The 15,368-nt window shown below is 28.9% G+C and overlaps 2 protein-coding genes across 3 annotated transcripts; one reads left to right on the top strand and one right to left on the bottom strand.

The window, feature by feature from the left end:
• Positions 1-2,085: 2,085 nt before the first annotated feature.
• Positions 2,086-2,995, bottom strand: LOC17890358 (putative defensin-like protein 137). The gene is made up of 2 exons (XM_006296065.1): positions 2,935-2,995; positions 2,086-2,270 (listed from the first exon to the last, which is right to left on the bottom strand). Exons 1-2 carry the CDS (start codon positions 2,993-2,995, stop codon positions 2,086-2,088), a joined length of 246 nt encoding a protein of 81 aa, XP_006296127.1.
• Positions 2,996-9,293: 6,298 nt separating this feature from the next.
• LOC17890207 (uncharacterized isomerase BH0283) lies at positions 9,294-10,985 on the top strand. Of its 2 annotated transcripts, XM_006294617.2 has the most exons (6): positions 9,294-9,379; positions 9,460-9,654; positions 9,864-10,190; positions 10,304-10,465; positions 10,579-10,662; positions 10,743-10,985. In XM_006294617.2, exons 1-6 carry the CDS (start codon positions 9,347-9,349, stop codon positions 10,848-10,850), a joined length of 909 nt encoding a protein of 302 aa, XP_006294679.1. In that variant the 5' UTR covers positions 9,294-9,346; the 3' UTR covers positions 10,851-10,985. The 2 variants fall into 2 exon arrangements, with proteins under 2 accessions (XP_006294679.1, XP_023640565.1); XM_023784797.1 differs by lacking the exon at positions 10,579-10,662.
• The last annotated feature ends 4,383 nt before the right edge of the window (positions 10,986-15,368 follow it).

The raw sequence follows: 15,368 nt of genomic DNA, 5'->3' as shown, positions 1-15,368 counted from the left end.
GAAAAAATACCGATCCCGTAAATTTCACATAATGTTATTGTTAAATATCACTAAAATTAAAACAAAACTTGGCTGAATGAGTCATAATTGACATTCATCCTGACTTCGAATTGGTTTTAGTCCCATGTATAATGAGTTAAATATTTTTTACAAAATTTTTGTTTCACAATTCTACATATGTAATTGCAATACTAAATCAAAGATGTAACACATAATAAATTTTTAGAACAAATAAAAGTTTAAGTCATATAACTTTGATATTAAATTTAAAACTATCCAGAACTAAATTATTATATGTAAAAACAAAAAACTTTGTCCACGGTGTACCGCGTGTTAAATCATAGATTCATAATTCTAAATTAAGTATAATACGGATAAGTGTTGTCGAGAAGTTGGTCTGAACTGACACTAGGGATAAGTGCCGATCAATACCAACATCTACTAGCTGTGGAGCGTTTTCTTGATTGCCCTGGTGTGGATGTTTTGTGTTGATTCATTGTTATATAGCCAAGTAGATGGGAGGGTCTCTTTATTAAATACTAGTCGGTTGCCCGCGTTACACGCATAAGTTTTATTATGTTGTTTATGAGTAATTTGTTTGTATTTTATTTCCTACTTATTTTTTTCACTATAGAATACTTTATTTCTTAAATCTTAGATTGTGTTTGTATAGAAAACTTGTTGAGTTTTAACTTCATCAGTAGTTGAGAAATTAAATGTGTATGGTCAATGTGTGGTTGTAAATGAAAGTACTATGGAGAATCATAGAGAAACATGTGTTATTAGAATTCCCACCAAATATAGATCTAGATGTTAATATTGTGAGTCTTTTTAATATGTTGGCCCAAAATTTGAAAATGATTTGTGGATTTTTGGCGGATTTTTGTATTTTTATTTTTTATATTATCTATTTATATATTTTCCTAATTTATTTTTTTTGTTTCACGTTTATATTTTTTGGATTTGACGTAATTTATATCTCGCTATGATCATTTTTATACTATTATATATTCGTTTCTGATTTTCTATTTTATATATATATATTTTTTTTTCATATGGAATGTTTTTTAAATTTAACATATTGTATAATTTAATTTATATTTAGTTCATTTCAATATTTTTTTTTCAATTTTTATGAAATATTGATAATTTTTTATTTTGTTTATTAGTTTAACATGTGTGATGTATTTGAAAACAATAGTTAAATTCATATTGGAAACCATTAAAAGAATATTATTTTTATTGTTACCTTTTTATACGTGTTTTTAAAATGAGAATTCATGTTTCGTCCCAACCTATCTCATTTATGTTGGAGAATTTTGGGAGACATAAGTTAGATAGATTGTTATTCTCAAAATTTCTTACTTTTGTTAAATTCTCGTTAAATCCCATTATAATTTAGGTTTACATTGTGTAAATATAATCAAATTTTGTGTTATATTATTTTTAATTTATATATATATATATATATATCTTCATTATAAAACATTTACTTAAAAACTATAATCTATTATTTATATATTAGTTAGTATGATCGATAATTAGTAAGTTTCTTTATTTTTAATCAATTATCTTTTTTAATTTTATCATATAAAATATTAAAAAAAATCATTTCATATTCCTTTTTGAAAAACTTATTTACATATGTCTAAATCTTAAAATTAAATGATAAAATGGCATAATTAATTTTTAAACTTAAATTATAAAATGAAGGTGGATAATGATTACGATGATGAGGCGGTTTAATGAGAAGATAGAAAAGTATACTTTATATATATAGATTTGTGATAATACATATTTTTATGATGCATGTAAAGTTATAATGTAACATGGAATTATGACGAGGAAAAGAGATGATTTACGATCTCGGTTGATTGGTGTTGGTTATGTGTCGTTTATTTTCGCTAGAATCTGGTTAAAAGCATGCTTAGGAATGCTCCACTTATCAATTTCGTCTCACATATCACCATTATACTATATCTCGATCGATAATAATGATTAGCTAGGCTACAAAGTACAAACCCACATCAAATTATTTTATCATAAAGCTCTCATTGTAAAAATATGATTATAACTAAACAATTTTTATGGGCAAGGATAACCACATAAACAAATAATTCGTTCTTGGAATGATTTAATGCATCTACCATGTCCTTTGGGATTCTTTTTCAAACACATGGATCTACATTCATTGTAATCACAATTGTTGTCTTTTAGTTTTAGAGGTGCCCAACATAATTTTATTTCAAAACTCATGCTTCCCACAGCTCCTGTCATATATGTAAAACGTAGCATCTTAGTCTTATATAGAAATAGAAAAAAAAATACAATTTTAACTTTTGAAGAAGGTAATTAGTTATATGAATATTGTTTATATTAGTAGAAGATTTAAAACATCAATCATATTTTCATTTTTCTGAAAAATCATATGATTGTAATTAAAATTATATTTTATGTTGCGATAATTTGAAACTATTTAAATTAATTTACAGTAAAAGAACTTCAAAAAAATAATACTGGAAACAAGAAAACTATATTTTAAACATTTATGTATGTAGTGTGGAAAAAGAAGAAGTTTACGGATAAAAAATACGAATTATTACAAAATATTTTAACTAATTCATGTTCTAATAGTTCTTTATACTATGTTAAAAACATATTACTTCACAAAATCAGGAAGTTTCTAAAATATATTGAGGATAAGATTGTTAGGAATAGCTATAACTTATGGTATGAATTTGACATATAAAATGCTAAATGTGATATTATGGAATTGTATATCAAACAAAGAGGATGTGACACAAAACCTATAGCATTGGTGATTGAGTTTCTTAGAGAATTGCTATTTACATTTTTGTTTTTAGTTAATTTTTATGACCTATATTTTCTACAACAACGATGTGTAAACTAGAAAAACTAAATTTAAATACAAACCTATCATAAGAACAATGAAGATAACCAAAATGACAAACGAGGGTTGAAAGTTTCTCTTCATTGTAGATGGTGAAAATGAATTGTAATATTTTTAATTTTGAGAATAGAGAAGACAATGTAGCTATATATAATAAGTACTAACATAAATGTACCATCAATTTAACATATCTAATTTAAGCAGTGTACTACCATAAATTCCGAGTTAAAAGGATCTCATTTTACCCACAAGTTCCAGTTTTTCTATGTGACATGTGAAAACCTTAAACTCCCACTTTTTTATGCTTGATCACAAGACCATTATTTTCCATTTTAAATGAATGGTGAATATTAAAAAAAAAAACCTTCTAATTAAACGTACCCATCTTTTTATTGTCAATTATATTTTCTCATAGTTATCTATACACATTTTTGGCTTAGTTATATTTTTCAGATCTCGAGCACCTATACTATTAAAACACCTAAGACCAACAATATTGGCAGGTTTTAAGAAGGATTTAGGGGTTTTTAAAAAAAAAAAAAAATCAAAAACATTAATATTGCTAAGATACGTATGCTGGAGAAGATACATTTGGTGGGATAAGAGACGCCACGTGGCGCAATTGGATTGGGTAAGTTTTTTTTAATCCATTTAATCCATTTATTATGACATTACTATAGTTTCTATGGATTGGGTAATTTGATAATTATATTATGACATAAAAAATTTCAAACTTAATTATGAATTTGATGAATCGATGTTAAAAAAAACCCAACAAAATTAGTCATACATGGAAAATACAAGTTAATTTTCTTATATTACAAATTATAAATTTATTTAATTTTAAAAAAAATAAAAATCTAAGATACCCTACTTAAGATCCTACCAATAAACACAACTCAAAACTAAAAACAAAATTAAAACTCTTAAACTCTACTTTTTCATATTTAATACTAAATTAATGCTAACATACCCTAACTAACATCCTCCCTATAATGTTGCTCTAAGAGTATCTCCAACCATAAACCCTTAAAAAGAGTATATAATAATATTTTTTCTTAAATTATAATTAAATAAAATGGAGAGAGAGAAAGAAAGAAAGAGAAAAAAAAGATGAACGGAGAGAGAGAGAAATTTTTTTTTTGTCACATCACTTTAGCAACCGTTCCTTAAATCTCTTCTGGAAGGACTGCTCTTTACCATTTATTTACATTTGTATTTATTTTAAATCAGCATAAACTCTAATTTTGGGTTAAGGATCTCCCTTTGACATGGTCTAAAAGAAGTTGCATTGAGGAGTTTTCAAATGTAAGTATAGTTTAATATAGTTTTTAAATTTAGAGTAGATTAAAATCAAGAGAACTCCACGTCAAAGCTTCTCTTTTGAGATACTTGAGAGACTTATCAAATATCCATGAGATACCCACTTTACACATATCATTTAATTGTTAACTTGATTTTTTTAAATTAAATTTTAATTGTACTCTAAATTTACAATTATATAGATGAGATACTTATAAGGGATCTCACCCCAATAGAGATGCTCTAAGGCCATATTGGTATGTGGTCCTTTTAAGGAGACGTTTGGTCAACATGAGTGATAAGAGAGTTCCACTAGGGGCTCTTACAAATAGTTTTAAGTTTAAATGATTATGCTAACTCATTTAAATTTAAATGATTTATATAAAAAATGGACCTGTAATATACGACAAAGTAAATTCTATTTTTTTTTGGTAAAAGCACATTGTAAAAAACCAAAAAGAGAGAAAAAAAGATGTAAAAGTCTAGTTGGAACCCTAAATTTATAATAAGTTGGCAAAAGTTTTGATAGTAAAAAGGATAATTAGTAGAATATATTATTAGTAGAATATAGCATAGTTTTGATAGTAAAAAGGATAATTAGTAGAATATAGCATAGAATTATTGTTGGAATTATTCTGGTCTGCCCCACATAATGTATGGTCTTGGACCATAAACAATGAATTTTCTTTTGAGTTCGGTTACTTTATCGATCCACCACACGAGGTTTATGGATCTGGCGGAAGTTACTTAAGATATGTGAGGAAATCAAGCAGTTTATACGGGTTGAGGTGCATGATGGAGCGACTAAGTCATTTTGGCTTGACCAATGGTTACCTATGGGGCGGCTCATTGATCTGGCGGGTTCAACAGGACTAAGGCTGCCTGGAATTCCTATGCACACCATGGTTAAGGATGCTTTAGGAAACATCGGATGGAGATTAAGATGGACTCGGATCCCACATGTGGTTCCGATCATAGACCATTTGCGTGCTCAGCCAACTACCAACATTTCACACAGCCCCAATAAGTTTATGTGACGCCATACTGAGGACAATTTTAGAGAGATCTTCTCCACAAGGCTCACGTGGGAGCAGTTGATGAGGACTCACCACCAACCAACAACATGGAGTACTATAGTGTGGATTACACAAGGAATTCATGCCGATGGTTATATGTCGACTTCTCAACTAATCCAGAGAATCGACAAGCTTATTAGGAACCATATAACTTCCCTCGACTATGCTGCAAAACCTCGTTTCCAGAATTTGTTCCAACGATGGTTCAGTGTTTCTCCGCTTGTTCGGAGTCAAGTTTGAAGGGCACTGTTCTTATGTCTTACTTTATTGTTGTAAATTAGCTCAAAAACTTGTTTTTACATAATCTTTCTATTCGATTAATCAGTTACACATTTCATCCAAAGAAAAATATTGTTGGAATTTGGAAACGAAAATGGAAAATTAGTAGAATTTTGTGTAAGATTATTGGTAGAATCCATTTCACAAAACAAGAAAATTAAATATGGAAACAAGAGTTTATAAGAGAATAATATGAAAACTATGGTAGAAATGTGTCCAAATAAAATGAACCAAGTCTCTATTTATAGAGTTTAAAAAGTTATGAATTTTCATTTTTTATATAGAAAAATTGTTTGTTATATAATAATTAATTGTGAATAGATAGGACGAGATGAAATACTCAAAAATCTCAACGGCCAATTAGAATATAACAAGTGTCATTATCTTAAAAAGAAAAAAAAACTAGAAAAGCTTCAATCGCCTAACGTGTGTGTGAACTATACACTCCAAATAGGTGATGACACATGGCATGAGCGGATCCAAAAAATTTTCTTGTAAAGAGAAATATGTTGAGATATTAAATTTTGTAAAAAAAAAAGGAGAAAAAATAAATATGAGAATGAGTTTGTAAAGTAGAAAAAACTTCTATTATCTCTCTATGTAATTTTAGTTATACATTTTCAATATTTAATAACTGCTAAAGGAAAAAAATATATCTAAAAGTTAGAACGAGAAGAGATAGATAAGGATAAATAGTAAAATGGTAGATGAAAGGGTGTAATGATAAACAAAAAAAAAGGGTGCTAGAGTGCTAAATTCTCAAAAAAAAAAGAAAACTAAGAAAGATTGATCATGGAGAAAAATGAGATAGTAAAGTGCAGGTTGTGATCATCCTTATCGTCATCCTCAACATCATCATCATTCTCAATCTCCACCGCAATATTATTGACATTGGTTCCGTTGGACTATCAGTTACAACAGGATGATAGGTGCTCACTCATACATTCATGGTAAGGTGAGAGTGCTATTGCAACTATCGGCCAAACATATCTATATACGCATATAGAGGAAGAATTTCTCAATGCTTTTTTGAAAAACTACACTGGTCTAAAGAGTTTTCTCAAAGATGATAGTTTGATAAGAGAACAAGACTGCAAATGTGTGGTGGAGAAACGTGAGGGAGGAGTTTGTTCCAGCTTGGCATACGACAAGGTCAAGATTAATTGTCTATCAAGTAAATATTAGCATTATGTATGTTAAGTCGACTATTATATAATAAAATAATCTTTTTATTAAAAAAAAAATACATAAACTAATCATGAAACCAATTGGACTTAACAAAAATGAATAGTTGTTCACTCTCATATCCTCTTTTTCCAATTCTTCCTTCAAAATATTAGATAATAATAAAGCTCACAACCTTATCAAGCTTGATGACTTGGAAAAACTTTGAAAGAGTCTACAAACAAAAAAAACTTAGATTTTACAATTTTTGCATGAATTTTTATATGCTCGGGGAAGATTAAGGTAACTAGCATGGTAAAATTATTTTACAACACAAAAATAGAGCGCGAAATCTTGATTTTTAATAGTTTTTACTACTTATGTACTGTTTTCGTATATACTATTTTACCTTCATTTATAACCTACTTTTCTCTTTCCCCATTTACTTTTTCTTCACTTTTTTCTATTTTCTTTCATTTCATTTTTTTTGTTTTTTTTGTCCATTCTCTATTTTCTCTCAAAATCAAATTATAAAAAGCTTATTAATTTTTTGTAAAGTACAAAGAAGTTTTATTTTCTCTCTCTTCTTTTTAATTTTTTTCGTTGATTATGTTGGACTATCAACTACAACAAGATGATAGGTGCTCCTTATACATTCATGATAAAGTGAGGGTGCTATTGCAACTATCGGTCATGCATTTGTATACGCATATAGAGTATGATTTTTGAAAAATTACACTGGTTTAAAGAGTTTTCTCAAAGATGATGGTTTAATAAGAGAACAAGACTGAAAAATGTGTGGTGGAGAAACATGAAGGAGGAGTTTGTTGCAGCTTTCCAATATGTGGATGAATTTTAGAATAGAAGTAAAATTTTAAATTCATGGTAGTATAATACTAAATTTTTGTGGTTGTATTTCTATATTTTTAAACAGGAAAAATAAAATGTAAAGAGAAAAATAAAATATTACTAAAGTCAAATTAAATTTATAATTTAAGACAAAGATATTTGAAGGTAACACTTTATGGTATGAAATTAAAAAAAAAAACTGAAATTTAAAAAAATTATAATTCATCTTCTAAAGTAATAAGTAATTAATGATCACATTAGTCATGAGTTTTACAGCAAAATATATATAGAGAGCAATATGTACACCGTTAAAAACGGTTCTATGCAATTGTGTAGATTTTTTTATTATTCCCAAGTCAAACTACAACTTTATAATATAATCAAAAATAAAAGCAATAGAAGATGAAATAAACTAGATGTCGAGAGGCAACGAGTGCATCGTAGAAGATGACGAAAAAAATTGATAGTTAAAAGCGACTGAAAATAAATTACCAAACTTGGAAAGATAATGTATATCACTAAAGTAAAATATTTGAGATCACATGTATTGTGTGAATCAAGTGAGTTCTTCGGAAAAAAAACATGACACATTATTAGATTCAAAGTCGGACTTAATCGTTTGGTTATGTAGCTGTGAAATGTGAGATAAGATAGATACATTCATGACTTGGTCGGGAATTCTCTAATATTACACTACACTTTCTTAGACTAATAAAGCAAAGTTCGCTAAAGTTATTTAACAACAAGATATTATATACGTATCTTTACACTAAATAATGTTCATGAGGCTTATATATATTCACAGTTTATATAGAACGATGTTATATTCATACCAACATTTAATAATAAATTATATCTACAATTAAGTTAACAAGTGTCGATAATTAATTAACGTGAAAACTTTTAAAGAAATGTCTATATGGAATATGAATAAGAAAAAAAACTCTCTTAGTGATAAATGATCATAGACTATTTGCGATGCAGTTTATTTTTACTGTAATTTCTCAAGTGATATTTGTTACTATGTGATATATCAAATTATTTATTTTTCAAAAAAAACACTATTGTCAACAATATATAATATATATGTTGTATATCGTTTGGGTAAAATAAATTTAGTGTTTAGTAACATAAATTTATCTTCTAAAATTTGAACGATTTTATATTATACTCAAAAAGTTACATGGATAGAAAAGGTGTTAAATTAAAATCTCGCGCAACACCTGGATACAAAATTTAGTTGAAATATAATAGCTGTCAAAAGAACATTGATACTTTTCTTTTTGTTTTTTTTTTGTTTTTGTTTTCAAGATTATGTTTTCGTACTGTTCACACCAGGAATCCGAACCTAGTCTTAGTTTAAACGAGGTTTACGAATCAAACTTCAACTTTTCTTTTTGATTTGGCTTCCCTGTTATGATCCATTTGTAGTTCTGCTGAATATTCAAATGTGGCAACTCTCAATATATTTTGAGTTTTTGAGATGTGAAAAAAACGTGACCATTGATTCTTGATATTGGCTACTTTTTTTTTTTTTTTTAATCAGAGATATATGGATTTTTACTAGTTGAAAGGTCAGCCTAAGCACAAAAACAGTGGGAACGACACCGTTTGGACATTATCAACAACATGTCGATCACATTTACATGCATGCACTCTCTATTTAAACCCAGCTCTCTTCCTTCTACGTTCTACCAAAAGAAAACAATAATACAATAACAAAAAAAAATCTCTCAGTCTCCTAAAATATTATACATTAGTAACCATGATCATGAAGAAACCTGTGAAGTACTTTGTGGTAACTCTTTGTTTCGTTAAATCTACGTAAACTTCCTTAATCTTTTTAGCTTATCAAGTAATATCATGTTGCTAAAACAGGTTGATGCGTTTAGTGAGTCAGCGTTTAAGGGGAACCAAGCAGCAGTGTGCATTCTTGAAGAGGAGCATGAAAGAGACGATGCATGGTTTCAATCTCTTGCTGCCGAATTCAACATGTCTGAAACTTGTTTCGTGACTCCGATCAGTGGCTTTGATGCTCGCTTCATTCTCCGTTGGTTTACCCCTACACTCGAGGTTTGACTTTGTTTCTTTTGAGGTTGTTGACTTCATGTGTTCATTGTTTGAGAAACTCGAGTTCGTGAATCTTCTAGGGTTAAGAAAATAATATCATATTTTATACCAAAATATGTTCTCACGCTCATTTGTCACACTCCTATCCATTTGTATTTGATTATTCCAAAATCATCGACCACTTTGTGATACTTTAGTCCATTGATTTGTAGGTGGATCTTTGTGGTCATGGAACTATGGCATCAGCTCATACTCTCTTGGCAAACGGCTTGGTTGATTCAGACAAGGTTGAATTTGTAACACAATCAGGGATTCTTACAGCCAAGCGGGTTCCAGATACTTTGAAGCAAAACAAAAGTAAAGTGAAAGGAGGATCTTTCTGGATTGAATTGGATTTCCCTGTGGTTCCAACATGTGAGTACAATTACAACTACAAGGACATCATCTTCTCCATGTTTTCCAAAGCCTTAAATGGAGCTACCATTGTTGATGTCCAAGGAACCACATCTGATAAAGCGAGTTCAACCGATAAAATCATTGTATGCATATACAATTTCAAGAAAATTTGCTAATGTATTTTGGGAAAAATGGTCTTGTTGCTTTCATGATCTTTCCTAAACTTTGAATCTTGCTAATAAATATTCTTATTCAGGTTGTGCTTCCATCATGGGAAGCTGTCGCTCAAGTGCAACCAAGAATGGATGAAATGTTGAAATGCCCTGGAAAATTGATAATTGTTACAGCTGCTGCCCCTGAAGGATCGGTCTATGATTTTTGCAGCCGGTTCTTTTCTCCCAAACTAGGAGTTGATGAGGTTTAAAATCTATCCCACATTTGGAAGAAGCCATGAACACTTCATCTTACTTACATGCATGTGCAAACAAAACACCAAAGTCTTTATAAAATTTTGCATCTTTGTTCCTTTAGGACCCTGTGTGTGGAAGTGCACATTGTGCCTTAGCACATTACTGGAGCCTCAAGATGAACAAGTGTGATTTCCTAGCTTACTCGGTAATTACTCTTTAATGTTTTAAAGCTAGTTAAGAAGGAAACAAACAATTTACAAAACCTATATATATTTTTGTTTTCAGGCGTCTACAAGGAGTGGAACAGTGAAGGTTCATTATGACAAGGAGAGGCAGAGAGTTTTACTCATTGGTAAAGCAGTCACTGTGATGGCAGGCTCTATCTTCGTGTAATTTTGACTTTTAAAAGTCAAGATTTTGACAACATTTGAAAGCAAATAGACACTTTCACATGAGTTGGATTAATAAACTTATCTGTAATACTTAATGAGTCATTTGCCAATAAATCAAAGAAGTCTACTTTTCTCTTCTTTATCCAAAATATATTAAGAAAAAAAAAAAGGTTCCTTTGATTTTGTTTCAATTCCCCATATGCTATATGATCCATTCGTAGTTATGTACAATAATATCCAACCTTTACGTATGAATATTAAAAAAGATAAGCTAAAAGCTGATAATTTTCATTGACCAAGACTAAAGATCATTATCTTTTAATGAATCTGAATTTTAAACTAATCATGTTAACGTGAAAACATAAAAAGTTGAACATTGCTTACAATGCCGTCAAGCATGCGTTTCTAACAAAACAAAGAAACCTGAATGAGTTAAAATAGCTTTGGATTTTATGGTCTTAATTATTACATCATTTGTCTTAGGACTCAACATATAAACTTCAATCATTAGTGTGTCCGAGTTCAAATTTCATTGTAAATTATTTTTTGATGCATGCATGTTGCGCCACTTGAATGTACGTGTTGGGTTCATGCTGGATTAATGAACGCACGTATATGTAATGCTGATTAAGTCGTTTTGTTTTACTCTTCTAACACAACAAACAAAAATGGTTCGTATGATCGTATATTTCTTGTATTTTGATAAAATTTTGGTTTTGATTAGTACTACTCAAAACAAAAATTTTGGTTCTGATAAAATTTGAAATTTTGGTTTGAGGTTGGTAGGAAGTTCAATGATTTGTTGGTTATCAATCGGACGAAGGTTATGAAAAAGGTGGTTGGAATAGGGTTTTGAAAACTATGGTTAAGACTTAAGAGTCACGTTTTAATTACAAATGTATTTAGAATTGCACAACATTCATATTAGTATAAATTAAATGGGATGGGAACTCCATGAACTATCTAGTTACATGTCAAGTAGGCTGGAATCAAGTCACGTTAATTAGATGAACTAGTCAAGTTAGGGAATAGAAATAATAGTTTGAAATCACAAAAGCATAAAAAAAACTCAAATCATAGATATTAAACTATTAATACTCTCGCCACAATAATCAATGTGGATAAACAACCTTAGGCTTAGGTTCTATTTAATATATATTTTTGATTCACGAAGTAAACATTAATAATCGATGATATATAATCAGATTACTCGGTTAGTCTTGCGAGTTCTTTTGTCATAGAGCTACACAAAATATGCACTTTCAATAATTAGTCTCATTTTGATACATAGATTTAATTACTTATATTCATTCTAACAAATATAAGGGCATCCTCATTAGTAAGTATGTCAATATAGAGTATTTAAGTTAAAAAAAATATTATTTGTATTTTCATTTTACTTTTTAATTAAATTTTAAATAATTAGTAGTACATCACTAATAAAATTACAACATCTAAATATACTTTTCTCGCATTGATCCACATCCGAGGGATATAATCTATCAAATAAGATATATTATTTTTATTAATTATTTTATTATTTCAATAGTCTCCCTGGACCATTTGACTAGAACGTTCTAAGAGAATTGGTATTAGTGTACTACTTGAAATATATGTCTTATAATATAATATTATTATTTAATTAATTTTTTCTGTTTTTTAAAATAAGCTAACCACAACCTAATAAGTGAGAAGATGTTTGAAGAGTGTCTTACTCTCTTTCCTCAGCTTTTTCAATATATGTTTTTTTATTAGTCGATACATCCATCTTTTTTCACCTATGGACATGGTCTAAACATTTGATAAGTACCTTTTTAAAAGTGCTCTAACGGAAATGGTCTAAAACACACTCTCTTACTTTCTTTCTTCAGCTTTTTCAGTTTTTTTTATTAGTTGATGCATCCATCTTTTTCACCGATGGACATGGTCTAACAATATTTACAGCGAATCGAATCATCTAAGGTATGAATATAGATTTATGATCAAACTAGATTAAGACACTTTAAATATATGGCAGACTTAATTAATACAAACAAATATACAAATCTTATTAAAACACAAAGAAAACTTAACTATGAAGATATTGCAAGAATGGTATAAGGATCTATTATGATTAAACAGAAGTATTTTCTAAAGTTTATTCAAGAAAGCAAAACATATGTTCTCTGGAGATGTAAAGTCAAATATTTTTCTCTCTAAATCTTAAAGATTTAAAACTAAAAGTCTAAAATAAAGTAAATGGCTGAGGAATATATAAATGTAGGCTGGTCAAAACGAAAAGAAATATTTGCTCTTTTATGTAAGAAAACTATCGGTGGACGACAACTAAAAATGACGGTCAAAATGATGTACTCGATTTGTTCAACATTCTTGTTTTTATTTGTTTGATTCTGCTGATTTGTTCCAAAAACTCGATAAAGACTAAAACACTTACATGACCACACCGAATACATATTTGAATATTAGAGTCAAATATGTTAGTACAAATCCTAATGTACCATCAAACAAGTGGCTGAATCTTTTTGAAAGTTTTTAAATACTTTATAATAAAATTCAAATTTTATGTATTCAACTTTCTTGTTTGTAAAACTATTTTACTATTTAAATACTTGTTAGTTTTTATAATTAATTATTTGCTTAATTTAATCATTATCTGGTTTTTTTATAAATATGGAATTTTTATTTTTTATTTTTAATGGTCTGAGACCAACCAATGATAATTTGTTCTATATTTCAAGTGTAAATCATTATTTACAAATGCATTTAAATTTGTGATTTTGAGTTGTCACTCTTAAAATTAAACTACTAAACAACCATTCGTTTGGTAATTACATTTTTTCATTTTCTATAATTGCTTTTCTTAAATGAACTAATTTCTTACGTTTATGTTAATTTGGTTTCCCATGCATATGCTATGATCCACATCCACTCGTAGTGATGTGGAGATGATGATTGCATTGTGATTAATTAGCTTAAAAGTGGGGATTTGGGAATATTTGCAAAAAGTTTTGTCAATGTTAGCTGAAAAGTTTTACTCTTCCTTTGTTATGGGTTCACATGCTATGATGGCTTTGTGTGATCTATATTAGCAATCGAGTGTGGACTTTTAGTGGTTGGTTCTTGGACTTTAGTGTGTTGAAAAATAAAATAAAAGTAGCAAAAAAATAAAGAATGAGGCTTTTGACGTAATATATGATAAGAAGGGGCGACTCGGATGTTACAAAGACGTACACAAGATTTGTTGTCAGTGGCATTAAATCTGAGTACTTAAAACATCTTTTTAGAAAAAGATACATAAATTGAATTTCTTATGTATAACGTGGTAGTATAATGGGCATGTTTGTTTAGTCGCCGCATACGACAGTCAAAAGCGGCATATGCAACGTTTTTGATCGTAAATTTGTAACTGCGGAACGTAACGTTTACTGTTAAGCATTATTCATGTATTTCAGAATTTTAGTTTGGATTTGATTTAGGTATGATTCAGATTGTTTAATTATTATCCAACCCGCAACTATCAATAATATCCGATTAACCCAAAAATTAATATATAAAGCCAAACCATGACATGATCAAAACAATTTTTTTTTCAAATAGCTACACAAAATGCTCTATCAGTAACTCTCATTTTGATACGTACATGCTTGTATGTATTCATTCCTAGCAATATGTATAATAACACTTTTAGTAAATAGGGTTTAACCTATAAGATCTGAATCTACATTCACTAGATTAAGCAATAGAGTCTAGAAACACAAACTTAATTATAAAACTACTAAGACATAACATAAAGATTAATGAAAAGAATTACATAATTAAATACAAGTATAAAAATCTAGGGTTCAGAATTATTCTCTGATGAAGATGTCAAGTCAAAATATTCGTCTCCCTAGATCTTATATATACATGTGTGAAGTTCTGAATCTTTTTGAGTGGCATACATTTTTAAGGGTTCAACAGCTTGGAATGGCTGTCGGTAGACTGGCTTCCAAAAATGTTTTGACTTATCTGATGTTTGGATCGACAAATTTCTTTGTTGGCTGCAACTTTGTCCAAATGTTTTAATTTTGGTCCGAGCCAACGTCGATAAAGACCAAATTCTTGATAAAGAACACATAAAATTAACATATTAAGACTCAAAGTTAGTACACAACTACAAATCCTAACATATTTACCCAAACATGCGGTTCTACTTTTCAAACTTATCTATAATTTAAATGAAACTAAAATTTGATGAATTTAACTTATCTTTTTAGAGAGATTCCTCTATATATAAATACCACATTTTTGAAATCTTTTTTGTTATATTTTGGTTTGTCTATCTATATTAACATTTTTGAAGTACCTTTGGATTATAACCTTTTATTTTGTAATATTTGCATAATTAAATTTTTGCCATTTGAATAGATAAGAAAACTTTATTTTTGAAAATATATAGATAAAGGGGGTATTTTTAAAAATGGATACACCAAAAGGGGTATTTCTCAAAAAAATTCATAAAATCAAATAATTCTCTAAT

Source organism: Capsella rubella, unplaced genomic scaffold (assembly GCF_000375325.1).
Source record: "Capsella rubella cultivar Monte Gargano unplaced genomic scaffold, Caprub1_0 scaffold_4, whole genome shotgun sequence".
Taxonomy (NCBI): domain Eukaryota; kingdom Viridiplantae; phylum Streptophyta; class Magnoliopsida; order Brassicales; family Brassicaceae; genus Capsella; species Capsella rubella.
This window is presented reverse-complemented; position numbering and strand designations above follow the sequence as displayed.

Coding starts and splice junctions, on each gene's coding strand:
- LOC17890358 (XM_006296065.1), bottom strand. CDS start 2,995: ATGAAGAGAAACTTTCAACCCTCGTTTGTCATTTTGGTTATCTTCATT. Junction 2,271..2,934: donor CTTCATTGTTCTTATGATAG/GTTTGTATTTAA, acceptor CATATATGACAG/GAGCTGTGGGAAGCATGAGT.
- LOC17890207 (XM_006294617.2), top strand. CDS start 9,347: ATGATCATGAAGAAACCTGTGAAGTACTTTGTG. Junction 9,380..9,459: donor AACCTGTGAAGTACTTTGTG/GTAACTCTTTGT, acceptor TTGCTAAAACAG/GTTGATGCGTTTAGTGAGTC. Junction 10,663..10,742: donor GTGATTTCCTAGCTTACTCG/GTAATTACTCTT, acceptor TTTTGTTTTCAG/GCGTCTACAAGGAGTGGAAC.